The 17,684-nt window shown below is 38.2% G+C and overlaps 2 protein-coding genes across 2 annotated transcripts in view; one reads left to right on the forward strand and one right to left on the reverse strand.

Annotated features, from left to right (window-relative positions):
* Positions 1-17,684, forward strand: part of LOC140147566 (oxysterol-binding protein-related protein 1-like) — an 89,210-nt gene that overhangs the window by 1,356 nt on the left and 70,170 nt on the right.
* LOC140147565 (uncharacterized) lies at positions 4,642-5,958 on the reverse strand. Its single transcript, XM_072169345.1, has one exon. The coding sequence runs from the start codon at positions 5,956-5,958 to the stop codon at positions 4,642-4,644; it is 1,317 nt and encodes a 438-aa protein (XP_072025446.1).

The raw sequence follows: 17,684 nt of genomic DNA on the forward strand, positions 1-17,684 counted from the left end.
ATTAGCAAATCTTGCTAATTTAGTAGTGCCTGAAACTTTCACACTAAAAGTCAAATGTGACATCTCAAGATTTTTTCTTGATTGTGATATCAAATAAACTGTAAATATTCCTGTGCTGAAATAAGCTTTGCTTGCTTTTTTGTCATTCTTTATGAGTTAAAGTGTCCTTTATCACTTATAGTCTTTTTCAAAGTTTCTGCTCTTTCTTTTAGAGCTTTGTCCAAAGCATCTGATTAAAACTTGTGAAACTTTTAACTGTAAACTTCATAGAACTCACAAACTAACATTCTTAAAGTTGTGAAATAATATCAAACCTCGACAGTCTACTTTTTTTTATATTTTTTTTTTTTTAGAACTTTTGGAAGGAACGGAAAACAATATTTTCCATGCCAAAATTGTCAAAATGTGGTGACCGAAATAAACTGAACTGTCGACTATTGACATTATTTTTACCTACTCTAGAGAACAGGGTAGACTACCTGGATTCTCACTGTGTGGTACATGGACCTTATTCTGAGTCCATTAGTGTTGTGATTATATACTCACACAGATCTACACTAAAATTACATTTTTATGTTTAGACTTGCTTGCAGACTGGTTGACAGGTAGAACTTCACACACGCTCACGCGAATGTTGTAACTGGTATCATGTGTGTCAATGAGTATTATGTTGCAGACATAATAATAAACTAGACTTAGCTGTGGTCTAAGACCACGAACACAACCGTGTTGTGACCCCTTAATGACCTTTTGACCCCAAAATATATGAAAACCCATAGACATTGGCTAATGTAAATGTATGTGTGCACGTGGCATCACTTTGCCATGTTACTTGTGGCAGAAGGGGCATTTTGAAGGTTTTTCGTCTCAGACCGGAAGTGACCACTTAATGACATTTGACCCCAAAAAAAAAAATACCACATATGAATTGGGTAACCACAATTCATGTGTGAACATACCGCACTGTCCTATGTTTTTCTTAGCAAATTAAAATTTTTGAAGGTTTTTCGCTTTTATACCGGAAGTGACCCCTTAATGACCTTTGACCCCAAATCTGTGTACACCCCATAGACACTGGGTAATAACAATGCATGTGTGCAAGTGGCGCCACTGTCCTACAGAATCTGTGGAAGAAGATGCATTTTAAAGGTATTTCTTTTTATACCGGAAGTGACGCCTTAATGCGCTTTGACCCCAAATAAAAAAAATACCACATGTACATTGGGTGACTGCAGATCATATGTGAACATACCGTTATTGTGCTATGTTTTACTTAGCTAATAAAAATTTGTGAAGGTTTTTTCGTTTTATACCGGAAGTGACCCCTTAATGACCTTTTGACCCCAAATATGTGTACACCACATAGACACTGGGTAATAACAATGCATGTGTGCAAGTGAGGCCGCTGTCCTACGTAAGATGTGGGAGAAGATGCATTTTTAGTTGAAATCACGTTTTTGACCCCTTTGACCTCTGCGTGACCTTTGACCCCACGAATTTCATGTGACATGTAGGGGCATAGTCAATGATCATTGTGACCAAATTAGGTCAAAATCGATGTAAGCATGTGAGTGCTAGAGCAAATGTAATGGTTGACAGAAGAAGAAGAAAGAAGAAGAAAGAAAGAAAGAAAGAACCTGTAAGAAAAAAGACACAGCCGTGACTAACGTCACGGCTGTGTAACAACATGCAAACCTAACAATACACAATCTGCTAACTTTAACAAAATTAGTGTAGTAATGTATCAATTAGAACTTCAATTTTGGTTTCAAATGCAAAACATTTTTACAATTTGTTTTGTTTCAAGTGCCAGAACTTTTAAATATGACTTTTTTTTTTAGAAGTTCAATGAGAGTCTCTGTCTCTAAGTTTTGGTAGTAAGGCTAATGTGAAAACATCTATGTACGGTCATACACTTCTGAATTGTACTTTGGGTTAGGCTTCACCACTCGTCCACTTCTGGTTTTCACTGGTGGGTGCTGAACAGGCTGTTCTTGTTCTTGCTGTGGTGCTGGCTGTCTATGATGACCAGGTTGAACTGTTGCTGGTTGCACTGCACTGTTGACTGGTTGTTCTAGTTGTAACTCTGGAAGTGTGTCATTTCTTGGGTCTTGACGTACATATTCTGGTACTGGTAGGAGATGTTTTCTATTTCTCCTGAGTTCATGTCCTTCACTTGAAATTATGTAGGATCTTGGTTGAGGACCAACTTGCTTGACAACACCAGCGCGATCAAATCCTTTCTTTGTCTGGAGTCTCACAGGCTGATTTACAAGTAGAGGTTTCAGCACTTTTACATGCTTGTCGTAAGATGCTTTCTGCTGATTTCTCTTCTTGTCAAGTTGGTTTCTTACTGTCTTTGGTTGGATAACAGCAGGTTTTAGCAGTTTGCTGTTTGTGTACATGGGTGTTCTAATGGATCTAGACATAAGTCTTTGAGCTGGAGATCCAAGAACTGAGTCTCTGGGTATGTTTCTGACATTTAACAAGTTCATGTAGATGTCGGAACCTTCTCTCTTGGTTTTCTCTAACAGTAGCTTGGCTTGTTTCACTGCATTTTCAGACAAACCGTTTGACTGGGGGTATTCGGGACTGCTGTAATGTGAGTAAAGTTCCATTCTTTAGCTTAACGCTTTGAACTGGTGTCCCAAAACTGACCACCATTGTCGCTATGACGATTTGCGGGTACCATGCGCTATGGCGACGTTTCAGCTTTGTTATCACTGTTGTCGCTGTCAAATTTGCGAGGCTGTTTATTTCATACCATCCCGAATAGGAATCTACTACCACTAGATAGTGCAAACTATTCCATTCAAAAATGTCTGTACCGACAATTGTCCATGGAAGATCTGAATGTCATGAAGCACTAAAGGCTCCTTCTGCTGGTGGCTCTTTAGCGCGTTGCAAATTGAACACTCAATTACGTGTCTCTCTAAATCACTGTTCATTCCGGGCCAGTACACTATATCGCTGGCTCTGCGCTTTGTAGCTTCTGCGCCTTGGTGTCCACGATGTAAGATCTTAGCATACTCTGTGCGGAGTGATTGTGGAATTACTGCTTTCTGTCCTTTCATGACTATACCGTTATCTACTACCATCTCTTCGCGGAATGGGAAGTAGCTGCGTATCTCTGGTGCACATGCTGAATGTGTCTTGGGCCATCCACGATGCACTGTGTCTATCAGCTTCTGCATCGCTGGATCTTTAGCGGTTTCTTTGATTAGCTCTTCTTTTCTACTGTCCGACACTCTGGAGTTAGAAATCGCCATGACTTCATATTCAAAGTTAATGTCATCCTTTCTAGTAGAGGGCGCTTCTTGAAAGTGTGTCAGCTAAATAGAGTTCAGCTCCTTCTTGTAGTACAACTCGAAATCATACCTCTGTAGCAGCAGCATCATCTTTTGTAAGCGTGATGGTGCTTTTGATATTGGCTTTTTCAAAATTGTCACTAGGGGCTTGTGATCCGTTTCTATGCGGATGTGCTTGCCATATATGTATTGGTGGAACTTGCGACACGCTTGAAAGTTATGCTTAACAACTCCTTCTCGATTTATGCGTGTAGTGTTGCTCAGTCTCCGTCATAGTACATGACGCAAAGGCTATAGGTCTGCCATCTTGCATACATGCACATCCAAGTCCAAACTGGCTAGCATCGCAGGTGAGTGTCAATGGCTTGTTGACATCATAAAATGCGAGTACTGGAGGACTACTTATCAAACGCTTAAGCTCATCAAAAGCTCGTTGATGTTCATTTTGCCAGCTGAATTGGACACCTTTGTGTAGCAACTGTCTTAGTGGTGCTGATACTTCGCTGAAGTTTTCTATGAACTTTGACACATAGTTTACCATGCCGAGAAATCGTTGCAGGTCTGCTGGTCCTTCAGGTATCGGAATTTCATTAATCGCGGATACCTTCCCTGGATCGGGCTTGATCCCTTTATCTGTTATGAGGTGACCAACATAACCGACTTCTGACTGCCTAAATTTGCATTTGTCCTTGTTCAACTTCAAACCGACTTCTCTTGCTCTCTTCAACACTCTCTCTAGATTTGCATCATGCTCTTCTAAGTCTTTTCCGGCAACTAACAAATCATCTACAATGATTGAACATGGGTATCCTTCAAACAATGTTTCTATTGACCGTTGAAAGACTTCCGACCCACTGTTAATTCCGTATGGCATTCTGAGATACTTGTATCTTCCTAGCGGAGAGTTAAAGCAAGTGAGTTTGGATGACTCTTCATCCAGAGGGACCTGCCAAAAGGAAGTTTTGGCATCTAGCACTGTAAACACTGTAGCATCCGCTAAATTCATAGTTATCTCTTCGACCGTTTTCATTGGATGATGTGGTCGCCTGAGTGCTCTATTAAGATCTTGCGGGTCTATACAGAGTCTTATGTCCTCACCATTCTTCTTCTTTGTTGCTACTAATGACGAAACCCACTCTGTGGCTTCCTCGACAGGCTCTATTACACCTAATGCTGTCATTCGCTTCAACTCTTGTATCACTTTCTCCTCCATTGGCTTTGGTACTTTTCTGGGGGTCGATCACAGGAGGTACTGCTGGGTCAAGGGTCATCTTGTACTTGATTGGTAGTGCGCCCAACTTATCATCAAATAAGTCTGCGTATTCAGTAATTTCTACCGAGTGTCAATGATGTGAACCGTGTTCATGTTCAATGTGATTAAACCCATATTCAATGAATCTCTGCAACCCAGTAGTGGTACGACTGAAGATCTTGATGCGGCTACGATCTTGAATTCTGTGTTGTATTTCTTTCCATCACTGGTACACTCAAGTCTAGCAACACCAATAGTTGGTATGATGGTACCTCCATACGCTAATAAACCTGGTTTGTATTGCGTGTTGAGGTGTTGGTCACAACCGATTTGCTGCAGAAGAGACATTGGCATAACACTGCACTTGGCTCCTGAATCAACTTTGATGTTGACACTGTGACCATTCACTTGCAAATTGGTGTAAATAGAATCTTGATCAAATAGCTGAGGGCAATTTATACTTCCTATCATGTCTATCACATAGTCTGTATAATCTATGTCCTCCTCCTGCACGCCTATTTCATGCACGCTTCGCTGACCGTGTTGTGCAGGTCTTGCTTGCTGTCTTCTGCGACTCATGACACATATGCTTGAAGTGATTCGCTTCTTGCAGAAATGACAGGTTTGCCCCATTGCTTTGCACTGTCCGTTCGGATGACTGGCTCCACAATTCTTGCATTCTCTTATTGGCTTACTTGTACTAGGAGGGGTAGGACTGGGATTTGAATTCACCTTAGGCTTGAATTTCCTATAATTTGCGGACTGTGGTTTTTTCTTGTTGATATAGTGTACGGCGCTTGTTGAATCCGAATCAGCTGCTGCGGCTGTAAGTGTCTTGGAATGCGCATCAGTCATTTCAGATATCTGGCCCAACTGTACTGCTTTCACCAGTGTAAGATCACGTTCTTTCAACATCGATCTTCTCAGTCTATCATTATTTATACCACACACGATCCTATCCCTAATAAGCTCGTCTGGGGTGAGCTTATCAAACTCACATGTTTGAGCTAATGTCCTGAGTTCTGCCGCGAAGCTTTGAAAGCTTTCACCAGGTTTTTGGAACCTTGAGTTGAACTTATGTCTTTCCATTATTACGTTTTTCTGTGGGGAACACAACTCTCTGAACTTTGTTTTCAGTATTTCTGGGTCTTCTTTCGACTCAGCAGGGGTTACAATGTTACCTTCATTGTTTGTAACAGCTGCTTTATACGTGAAACTCCTACTTTTTTCTATTGCGTCTTTGCCAGCAATATTAAGTAATATGTAAGCTTGTTCCTTTTGGGACTTCGCTCCATGTGCGGCCATGACGAATATATCATAATCCTGTTCAAATATTCGCCAATTTTCTGCCACATTCCCTTCGAAGCTTAGGGGGTCTGGCTTGCGAAATTCTGCCATGTTTTTGGATTACACGCGTGTAGAACGTCTGATATCGGTACGGTAAGTAAGCTTAAAATGCTGTGGTGCGTACGCTGACTTTATCACTACGTTACTCACTGGTTACTGCGTGTATTTACGGTATCTACTTGTCACCGGTTTCCAAAACATATCCTCTACAACTGACACCATGATGAATACTCAGATAGGCTTTAATAATATAGGATGCTAAGGATTTATTCTGATAGTCATGGTAAACAATCTAGCTCATGTAAGTCGCCATTTTAGATAGTGATGGGCGATCACCGATATATGAATAATATCATTCGATGTCATTATTCTACAAAGGGCAGGCCTACTTCCAGATAAGGGACTAGAAAAATTGGACATTGGGGGGATCAAATCTTGTGAGTTTCACCATGCATATAGCTTTGATCTGATCTGGTGTGTAAAACACTTGCCTCACTTGTTTTTTGAATATCAAATATGACTGGATGCTACAAATTAGTTGTGAAGGGTCTATTGTGAGCCACAATAATGACAATAGTGCATTGGTTGAACTTAACAGTTGGCTTGACATTAATATCTATCTTATTTTACATAATGGTGTAATTACATACACTTCACCCCTTTTATTAAACTTCACCAAATGTTCTCTATAAATGACTCCCACATGACCTCTGACACATTGATGTGTCCAACTTCTCAAAGAAAACTACGGTCTCTGCAACCTCACATACAGGCCCGTACAGAGTGGGGGCGGTGACCCGCGAACCCTAGCCCATTTCAAATCTAGGCAAAATATTACATAATTTTCAAAAACTTTTTGTAAAAATTGTCTAAAATAAAAAATACCAATAGCCTTTTAGGCCCTTCACAATTAATTCTTTAATAGTTTCCTGTTTCAAGTTTGAAAATAAAGGACGAGGCGACTTTTAATTATTAATTATCTATTACTTTCTTTATTTTGAAAATGTGGTCCTGACTATTATCAACAGTCCATTTGGTCATTTTGACTAAGACTACGGATTTAATTATTTTACCTTTATAATTGATTTTTTACATTTAAACATTAGTAGGGGACCCTACAATGTTCTTGTTTTATATTCATAATCAAAGTTGAGATGATCAAAAACAGATATTAGCAAATAAAGGTAATTAAAAAGTCAATTAAAAGATGAAAATACCTAAATAAAAATAAAATAATAAAATATTTTTTCATTCTTGATTTTGGACGCGCGAGGGAAACAGGAAACTATAAAGGATCAATTGTAATTGGCCTTAGCCAGAATGAAGATTTTCTTCTAAAAGGTCTGCATTTGAAAAATCTGCACCCGCCCCCTAGCTATCTGCGAAAATCATGCTGGCTACAGGGCTAAAGACCAAAAGACCTTAATACTTATCTTTTCCCGGGTCTTTGTGCCCCCTTATTAAAATATATGATGGTGAGTCCCTTATCCTATAGTTTATTTGCTGCCATGCCATAGCACTGACAAGGTCAATAAAATGACCATCTATTCCTTACCATGATAGTACACTAGGATCCACAACATGCTCATTTATCAGGGCACAGTTGTTTAAGCCCAATACATTTGTGCATTCATTGAATGACCTTTGGAAATTTGGGTACAAAAACTCATACTCTCCAACTTGAGGTCAAATTTTGCACTGTGATTGTTTTATTGAGGTTATTGAACAATGCCATCGGGATGAGGTCATTGTGGTGAAATTAGGGGTGAAGTACTATAATTACACCATAATGCAAAAGCCAACTGTTCTAGTAAGCTGGTACTATTTCGGCTCAACACTTTAATATAATAATTGAGTAGTAATAATAATTAATGATTGAGTGAAGTAATTGGCAATAAATGAGTAATGACGAGAACTTTAATAAAAGATTACCATTCAATCATTATGGTCACGCTTCTTAGTTTTGTAGGTCTTGTACATGTAGACAGGGTCTTAGTTTTGTAGGTCTTAGTTTTGTAGGTCTTAGTTTTGTAGGTCTTAGTTTTGTAGGTCTTAGTTTTGTAGGTCTTAGTTTTGTAGGTCTTAGTTTTGTAGGTCTTAGTTTTGTAGGTCTTAGTTTTGTAGGTCTTAGTTTTGTAGATAGGGTCTTAGTTTTTGGGTCTTAGGTCTTAGGTCTTAGTTTTGTAGACACCCAACAATCGGCCCTCATTATCGGATGATGCGGAAACTTTGACTCGTTGCACACGGTCTGTTTCTTTTTCGTCTGTGGGAGCACCGTACTTCAGCGCAGAGCACTTCGAATTTGCACTCGATACTTACGCATTCGATGCTAGAGTGCGTTGCTATATCGTTTTTCGGTCGGACAGCTGTGAAATTTTTTGCACCGGAGCTTCTTTATTCTGTTAATGTTGACATTTTGATGTAAGTTATTTCAATGAGTCAAGTGTATCTTTTGAGCAAGATTTGCCTATTTTGGACAGTCTAAAATTTTGCTGAAGTGTATTAAATTTTAGCAACATTTTTGAAGCAATCGCCTGTCTTGATTGGCTGTGTTTACTTCTGAACTTCCATTGATTTACACGGTGTCACGCTTCAGCAAATCCGCCTAGATTTTGAATGCAATGGTCTCTAGCCTAGAATGTGAAGCTATCGGTGAGCAAATTCTTGGCTAGACTTCTCGAGCAACTCCACTGTGTCCAAAAAACCTGCGCTACTGATTAGCATAATCAATACGCAAATGAGCCTTAGCATCAATAGGAAAATCTCATTATTAGCTTGCAGCGTTGGACTTAAAGACATTTTTTATGTGTTAGCGTTATCAGCTTGTACTATTTGATTTTTGTTATATTTGCACACTTTGCTGTATAAGTCTATCATGGCATATATAACATTTCTACACATTTTCAAAATTGTGTACATACATGTAGCAAAGTGATCAAAATTGAGTAGCATTTTTCTCCACGATACTGGCTATGGCTATGGCCAACACTGTATTAGCTCACTGATCACATTATTTCACAGAGCTTCACGCAGCTGAGAAGTATATTTAAGACATATGACAAATAGCGATATGCACACAATTTATATGTCACTGATTCAATGATACATTCTACAGGATTTTATGGGTAGACAACCTATGTACAGTTGTATCGCGCCCATCTTGTCCTCTTGAACCTAGAGGGTTGAGTGCAGATATCAGAACCGGGGATGATCCCCCTTCTCTTTTCGAATAGCTCTGACACTTGAACGTCCACAGGGATGAATCCTCCTGTACACGGGACCAACGGCTTTACGTGACTTCCGAATCACGGACATCGCACATAACTACTCTATATCTGCACGTGCTAGGCAGGGTATGGGGGCGAGAAGAAATTCTTCAATTAAATTCTGAAATTAAATTACTGAACTTAATTGAAGGATTCCCGACCATATAGGAACTTTTGGGAGGGAAGAGAATTTTCACCTAAGGCAAGCCCAAGGCTCGAACCCTCGTCGATCGTATCTCCCGGCCGGCAGCGCAATGCCTTAACCGCTCGGCCATCTCGCCCTCTATACATGTACACATGAGATGACATTCACAAGACGTGTTAGCAAGCACTCGATCGGTGAACTCAGAATAAAACCGCAGATCTCCAGATTTTAAATATATAAAAACTTAAATTTTACTGTAATTAATGCACTTCAGGCTTAGTCTTTCACATGACATTTTTGTACACCACTGCCACTGGCATGACTGGGCTTTACAATCATGCAAAAAGTTGCTCGAGAAGTCTAGCCACAAATTTGCTCACCGATAGCTTCACATTCAAGGCTAGAGACCATTGCATTCCAAATCTAGTCGGATTCGCACTGAAGCATGACACTGTGTAAATCATTGGAGGGTCAGAAGTATAATATAACACAGCCAATCACGACCGGCGATCACATTAAAAATGTTGTTAAAATTGCACTTCAACAAAATTTTAGACTGAACATTCAAAATAGGCAAACTTTACTCAAAAGACACAGTTGGCTCATCAAAATAACTTTCATCCAAATTGCAACATTAACAGAATGAATAACATCCGTTGCAAAAAATGTCAACGCTGTCCGACCGAAAAATGATAGCAACATACTCAGTGTTCGAAATAGGGAAAATATGAAGGTTGTCCCGAGGACAACTAAAGCATAAATTCTGCTTGTCCTCAAAACAATTTGGTTGTCCCCAAAATGTGTCATATATTTGGAGGTAAAATATAATGGTTGTCCAGGGGATAAGTACATAGCTCAATATGGTTGTCCCCAGTGATTTTTGGACAAGAGGACAAGAGGATAAGTGCTTATTTCGAACACTGAACATACTTCTTCAGTGCGTTGAAGCTAGATGAAGCTATACTGAGATTGGTGCAGTTGCAGAATCAGAGCCATCAAGGTGCCGTGAAAATAAAGATGAAGAACTAGCAAAGTTGGTAAAGGTACCGTGAAGAATAAAGATAAAGAACTAGCAAAGTTGACAAAACAAAGGTGAAACAGATGGTGTGTAACTAATTGTGTGCAAATTCAAAGCTAGAGTTCTTGAGTAAGCAAACAGTAGAAATCTGAGAAAAATTGAGGTTGTCACTGTGGAACAAATCGCACATTATGGCTTTGACAGTGACACTGACACTGAAAGTGGTCATGAAAGAATTCAAAAGATAAATTCTGCTTCAATAATGCCAAGCTATACAAGTCTGAAACTGCTCCATGGAGCTTAGTCTTCAAGTGCTAGTCATATAATGACCAATAGATAAATGACTCTATCATTGAAGACTGAGTTCCCCAGTCTAGGTCGAGCTGACATCACTGGAAAATGCTCTGCATGCCCATCCTGCAACCCCATGGGATTTGGTATGATTACTCAAGAACTTCAAATTTGCACATGATAGTTTGGCTAGTCTCGAGTCCTGCTAACCTATCGTTTTTTTTTGGTATATCACATCAGCCATTTTTTGCAATGCCTGTTTATAAAATTGATGCTTAAATTTGGATGATAGTTATTTTGATGAGTCAATTGTATTTTTTATCTAGAACAATTTTGAAAAGTCTAAAATTGCACTTCAACTCAATTTTTGATATGATCGTTTGTTGTGATTGGCTGTGTGGCTTGGCATGGTGTCATGCTTCATTGATTTCTCTTAGATTTCACTAGTAATGGTCTCTATCTTTGAGTGTGAAGGTATCGGTGAACAAATTTGAAGCCAAACATTTTAAATGTTGGAAATTAGAGAATAAAAGATAGGATTTTGTCTTTTGCCTATCCAATATCGTGTCATAATGGATGGGCTGGCCATTTTTTTGAGTAGTGGATGCCGGCGCAGCCAGTATCCACTACGATAAAAAATATTGGCCAGCCCATCCATTATGACATGATATTGGATAGGCAAAAGACAAAATCCTATCTTTTATTCTCATTCTTTAAATTCAGTTTAGTATAAATTTTGTAAGACAAACTGCCTTTTTTCAGAAAAAATAAAGTTACTTTTGTCAGGACATCCCTGTCGCTTTAAATGAACGAAACCGTCACGAACATCTAAGCCGCCAAACCGTGTTTCTAATTTGTGCATGTATATTACGCGAACGCATTATCGTGCAATCATTGAGGATCTACAGGTGTGCCGCCGTTGCGTGTCGGCGAGCTCACTGTTTTATATGACTATCCACTATCGTGTCATAATGGATAGGTGAAAACCAATCAAATTGCGTGTATTCTTGACAAGACGCACCAACTGAATTAGAATGCACTATAATGATATAAACAATAGGATAGTGGGGCATGTATTGCCTACAGTGGCCCCTAGGGGTCTGGAATATCTTTATATAGGCCATAAATTAGAAGCCGATATCTTATCCCCATATTCCATGGAAACAAGAGGGTGGTGGAAATACTTGAATATTGCATTTTAGTGGCAAGTGTATCCCTGCATCTAGACTAGTCCTATAGTAGTGGTCAGTTACCATCAGAAACATCAACAAAATGTGAAATTTAAAAAGAAAGATTGACGATGAAGTAAAATTAAACTATTAGGAGTAAATCTGGATCTGACTTGCGTATTGTCTGCTTCAGCTAGTAAAAATTAAATGTGAATTTAAAAAATGTTTTTGTACCTACATTGGTTGTTTGGTTTACCGAGTCTGTTTATGTGCACAGTGATTTAGTAGGTTTAGCACTTTTGTGAGCCTTGGAGCTGGTAATTTTGGCTATCAAACTTAACCTACTTCCTATGCCTACATTTGCTGGTTTTGCCCCCCCCCCCCCCCAGTGTCAACACCCTGTATTATAAATATTTTTTCCATACAGCTCAATACTCCGTTGAAATCAATATTCTATTATTGACACAGATAAAGAAAGTTTATATATGCATTGTGTTATAGGGCTTGCTCCTGGAACTTAACTGAATGGGCTAATCGTGTTCCTTTATACCTATAAAGTAGAATTGTAATTCTCAAAATTAAATATTTTACAATTTTTACATTGGATTTCAAAATCTTTACATAAAAAATGCAGTAAAAGATATCCACAGCAAGCTGCAAGGCCCCGCTAATTAGTGTACTGATTTTCGAGTGAGTGTACTGGAAACAAAACCCTGGTTTTACCTGAAAACAAATCGATTTTCTTGTAATAGAAACATCATATGGGGTACTAGAGCATGCACAAATCGTAATAATGTGTAGAATATAGAAACTCTGTGTGTATCTCATATGATAGTCATGGTATGCTTAGCCTGAGTCGCTCGGCCTATCGCGAACAAAATTGCGATGCGTAGCTGTTGAAAAACGAGAGGAGTCGCTGTACTATCACGGCAATTTTTGACACAAAGATATAGGGATGATGACGATGTGCCCCCTGCATATTGTCTAGTCTGTATTTTACTTGTTTCCCCACATCAAGTTGGTGTACCTTGCTCGTTTTCTTTCCTAAATGCGAATCATTTGTGCAATTTTAATTGGAATGAGAGTCCAGATAAAGTGTGATAGTAAAAAGACATTTTTCTTGTTTTAAACAGTATTGGTCCCTTATAGAGTGTTCCATGTGGTGGTACAAGTTTGTGTTGGATTTTGTTTATAAAAAATAGGTTGATAGCAAGGGGTAAATTGGGTGAGGACAGGTGACACGCCCCCCCCCCCCACTTGTTCTGTAGAATTTTGTGAAAGCATAAAACCAGGAGGGCCAATTCCCCCCCCCCCCCCACTTTTTCAACCTGGGGGGGGGCTGGCCCTTTAATCAAACCCATAATGTGCTGTGTGTCATATGTCTGGGTGAACATAAATAATGAATTCTCTACCCTGAAATAAAGTGTAAAAATGATGCACCAAATGGCTTCAATTGGACCTTCATTTTGCAAAATTTCTCCCCCACCTCCGAGTATGGATAAACAAAACACCCTTTTCGCTTCTGCTTTAGACACCTAACAATATCATGTTTAAAGCAATAAATTATACAATATACAATAATAGTGAAAACTTGTCCATGTATGGTTTCAATATAAAGGAGGATTTTGTGATCCTAGCATCCTCTTTTTATGACATTTTTTTGCAGTAGATATCCACGAAAAAAGCTTATTCCCAAAATTTCAGTTGATTCCGATTTTGCGTTTGTGACTTACATGTAGGGGTGATTATGTGTATTACACTGCTCCATAGGCCACTGTTGTAATTTTGTTCTGGTATGTATACCAGAACGAAATTCAAATTTGACGTTATATTTTTGCTAAATGAATTAATCTGCAAGAAATATTTGGTATATAAACATTATGTAGCCAGAGGTTTCCAGTGGTATAAAAATCTCAACTTTTTTTGAGAAAAGTGGGGCATGAAGCTGTGGATCACGAAATGCCCTTTTAACACATTTCAGATTTTGAAACAAACTGAAATTGTACACAATAATATTGACAAAATGGTCCACCAAATGGCTTCAATTGGGCCTTCATTCAGTTTGCCAAAGTATTTCACTTCTCAGGGGAAACATGTTAAAAGCAATAATTTAAATAGTAAAAACATGTCTATGAATTGGCCTTCATTTACAAATTCAAACTAAAATTGTACACATATAACAGTACCAAAAATAGTCCACCAAATGGCTTCAATTAGGCCTTCATTTTGCAAAAAATTATATAAAACTATAGATTTTTGGAATGGAAATAAGTCGAATAATCCTATGGTAATGTCAGATTTAAACAAAATTGTTCAGGTTTTGAAACAATCACAGAAATGCACTTTTTTGGTGACAACATACCAAAAAATCGCTTGGAGTAAAAAGTAAAAAAAATTCCATTAGCTTTTCATAAAGTAGAGACATGAAATTAGGGAAGGTTTAAATTATTTTTTTTACAAAATTGCACTTCAACAAAATTTTAGACTGAACATTCAAAATAGGCAAACTTTACTCAAAAGACACAGTTGGCTCATCAAAATAACTTTCATCCAAATTGCAACATTAACAGAATGAATAACATCCGTTGCAAAAAATGTCAACGCTGTCCGACCGAAAAATGATAGCAACATATTACATACTTCTTCAGTGCGTTGAAGCTAGATGAAGCTATACTGAGATTGGTGCAGTTGCAGAATCAGAGCCATCAAGGTGCCGGTGAAAAATAAAGATGAAGAACTAGCAAAGTTGGTAAAGGTACCGGTGAAGAATAAAGATAAAGAACTAGCAAAGTTGACAAAACAAAGGTGAAACAGATGGTGTGTAACTAATTGTGTGCAAATTCAAAGCTAGAGTTCTTGAGTAAGCAAACAGTAGAAATCTGAGAAAAATTGAGGTTGTCACTGTGGAACAAATCGCACATTATGGCTTTGACAGTGACACTGACACTGAAAGTGGTCATGAAAGAATTCAAAAGATAAATTCTGCTTCAATAATGCCAAGCTATACAAGTCTGAAACTGCTCCATGGAGCTTAGTCTTCAAGTGCTAGTCATATAATGACCAATAGATAAATGACTCTATCATTGAAGACTGAGTTCCCCAGTCTAGGTCGAGCTGACATCACTGGAAAATGCTCTGCATGCCCATCCTGCAACCCCATGGGATTTGGTATGATTACTCAAGAACTTCAAATTTGCACATGATAGTTTGGCTAGTCTCGAGTCCTGCTAACCTATCGCTTTTTTTTTTTTTGGTATATCACATCAGCCATTTTTTGCAATGCCTGTTTATAAAATTGATGCTTAAATTTGGATGATAGTTATTTTGATGAGTCAATTGTATTTTTTATCTAGAACAATTTTGAAAAGTCTAAAATTGCACTTCAACTCAATTTTGATATGATCGTTTGTTGTGATTGGCTGTGTGGCTTGGCATGGTGTCATGCTTCATTGATTTCTCTTAGATTTCACTAGTAATGGTCTCTATCTTTGAGTGTGAAGGTATCGGTGAACAAATTTGAAGCCAAACATTTTAAATGTTGAAATTAGAGAATAAAAGATAGGATTTTGTCTTTTGCCTATCAATATCGTGTCATAATGGATGGGCTGGCCATTTTTTTGAGTAGTGGATGCCGCGCAGCCAGTATCCACTACGATAAAAATATTGGCCAGCCCATCCATTATGACATGATATTGATAGGCAAAAGACAAAATCTATCTTTTATTCTCATTCTTTAAATTCAGTTTAGTATAAATTTTGTAAGACAAACTGCCTTTTTTCTGAAAAAATAAAGTTACTTTTGTCAGGACATCCCTGTCGCTTTAAATGAACGAAACCGTCACGAACATCTAAGCCGCCAAACCGTGTTTCTAATTTGTGCATGTATATTACGCTAACGCATTATCGTGCAATCATTGAGGATCTACAGGTGTGCCGCCGTTGCGTGTCGGCGAGCTCACTGTTTTATATGACTATCCACTATCGTGTCATAATGGATAGGTGAAAACCAATCAAATTGCGTGTATTCTTGACAAGACGCACCAACTGAATTAGAATGCACTATAATGATATAAACAATAGGATAGTGGGGCATGTATTGCCTACAGTGGCCCCTAGGGGTCTGGAATATCTTTATATAGGCCATAAATTAGAAGCCGCATATCTTATCCCCATATTCCATGGAAACAAGAGGGTGGTGGAAATACTTGAATATTGCATTTTAGTGGCAAGTGTATCCCTGCATCTAGACTAGTCCTATAGTAGTGGTCAGTTACCATCAGAAACATCAACAAAATGTGAAATTTAAAAAGAAAGATTGACGATGAAGTAAAATTAAACTATTAGGAGTAAATCTGGATCTGACTTGCGTATTGTCTGCTTCAGCTAGTAAAAATTAAATGTGAATTAAAAAAATGTTTTTGTACCTACATTGGTTGTTTGGTTTACCGAGTCTGTTTATGTGCACAGTGATTTAGTAGGTTTAGCACTTTTGTGAGCCTTGGAACTGGTAATTTTTGGCTATCAAACTTAACCTACTTCCTATGCCTACATTTGCTGGTTTTGCCCCCCCCCCAGTGTCAACACCCTGTATTATAAATATTTTTTCCATACAGCTCAATACTCCGTTGAAATCAATATTCTATTATTGACACAGATAAAGAAAGTTTATATATGCATTGTGTTATAGGGCTTGCTCCTGGAACTTAACTGAATGGGCCATAGGGCCTGCACTTTGGCTCGTTTTTTGCAGGTTTACATGGTCCAATAATCACAAGATGACTGACATGTGGTAACAAAGGAAGCAGTCACTGCAATTTGATTATGTCCCATATGATTGGCCATTCAAGACACCCCTGTGAATATACTATAGCGGCCTTTTCAAAATATAATACCTGTTTGCTTGACTGTATTGACAATACCCGGGAACAATACACACAGTATATGCATTGGACAAACTTTTTACAATAAGCCTGATAAGTGATGATGTGACCTCCAGATTTATACATCGTTAAATCTCTTTTTACTGACAACATTTGATTGAATGGACTGTAGGCTACTGCGCCGTGATTACGGTGAAGGACACCGGTTCAAATCCTTTGTTTGGAGCCAATCGATAAAAGCATGCAGGGCCTCTATACCCATGTACAGTTTATCCCTACATACACTTCTAGTGCCCGTTTCTATTCATCGTTATGTATTCTTCTCCCGTGCATTATTTTTGCGAACTACTCTTCATAGCCCAAATTATATAAACCTGCACGCTAAACAATGCATTATCTAAAACCCGCACGCTAAACAATAGATTCTAGATAATACGTGCACGCTCAAATACTAGAAATACTACTTTCACATAACTATATAGTAGAGTTAGGTGGCGCTTTCGACACATAGGTCACATAACTATATAATTGTCTGTTCGGTATATATACCATCAAAAAAGTACGAATATACATTCTGTGGTGTTAAAATGGTATAGTTACAAACGGTGTTCTATTTTGCAAATATCATTGTCACAAATTATGATTAATGACCTCAAATAAATCAAACATCAAATGAGAATAATCGAGCTTCTATTAATTAAAAAGGGCCAAAAACAGGTGGATCATAATTATACAAGATGACACCATTGCAAAATATTCAGCATTTTATAAATGAAATACATGTAGGCCTATATCTAAAATAACATGGCCGGGCCCGGGAAAAACACACTAGCGCATAATATCATGATCATGCTTTATTATAATACTGAACAAATTGTAAAATCCCAATGTCGTTTGTTTTAATATAAGTAGATGTTTTAAAGTTCAAATTATAGAGCTATAAAGTCCAGTTGATATGGTTTTTTTTCTCATCTCAATTCACCGTAGTACTAGTCGGACATCTAAATT

This window comes from Amphiura filiformis, chromosome 3 (assembly GCF_039555335.1).
Source record: "Amphiura filiformis chromosome 3, Afil_fr2py, whole genome shotgun sequence".
In the NCBI taxonomy this organism is placed as follows: domain Eukaryota; kingdom Metazoa; phylum Echinodermata; class Ophiuroidea; order Amphilepidida; family Amphiuridae; genus Amphiura; species Amphiura filiformis.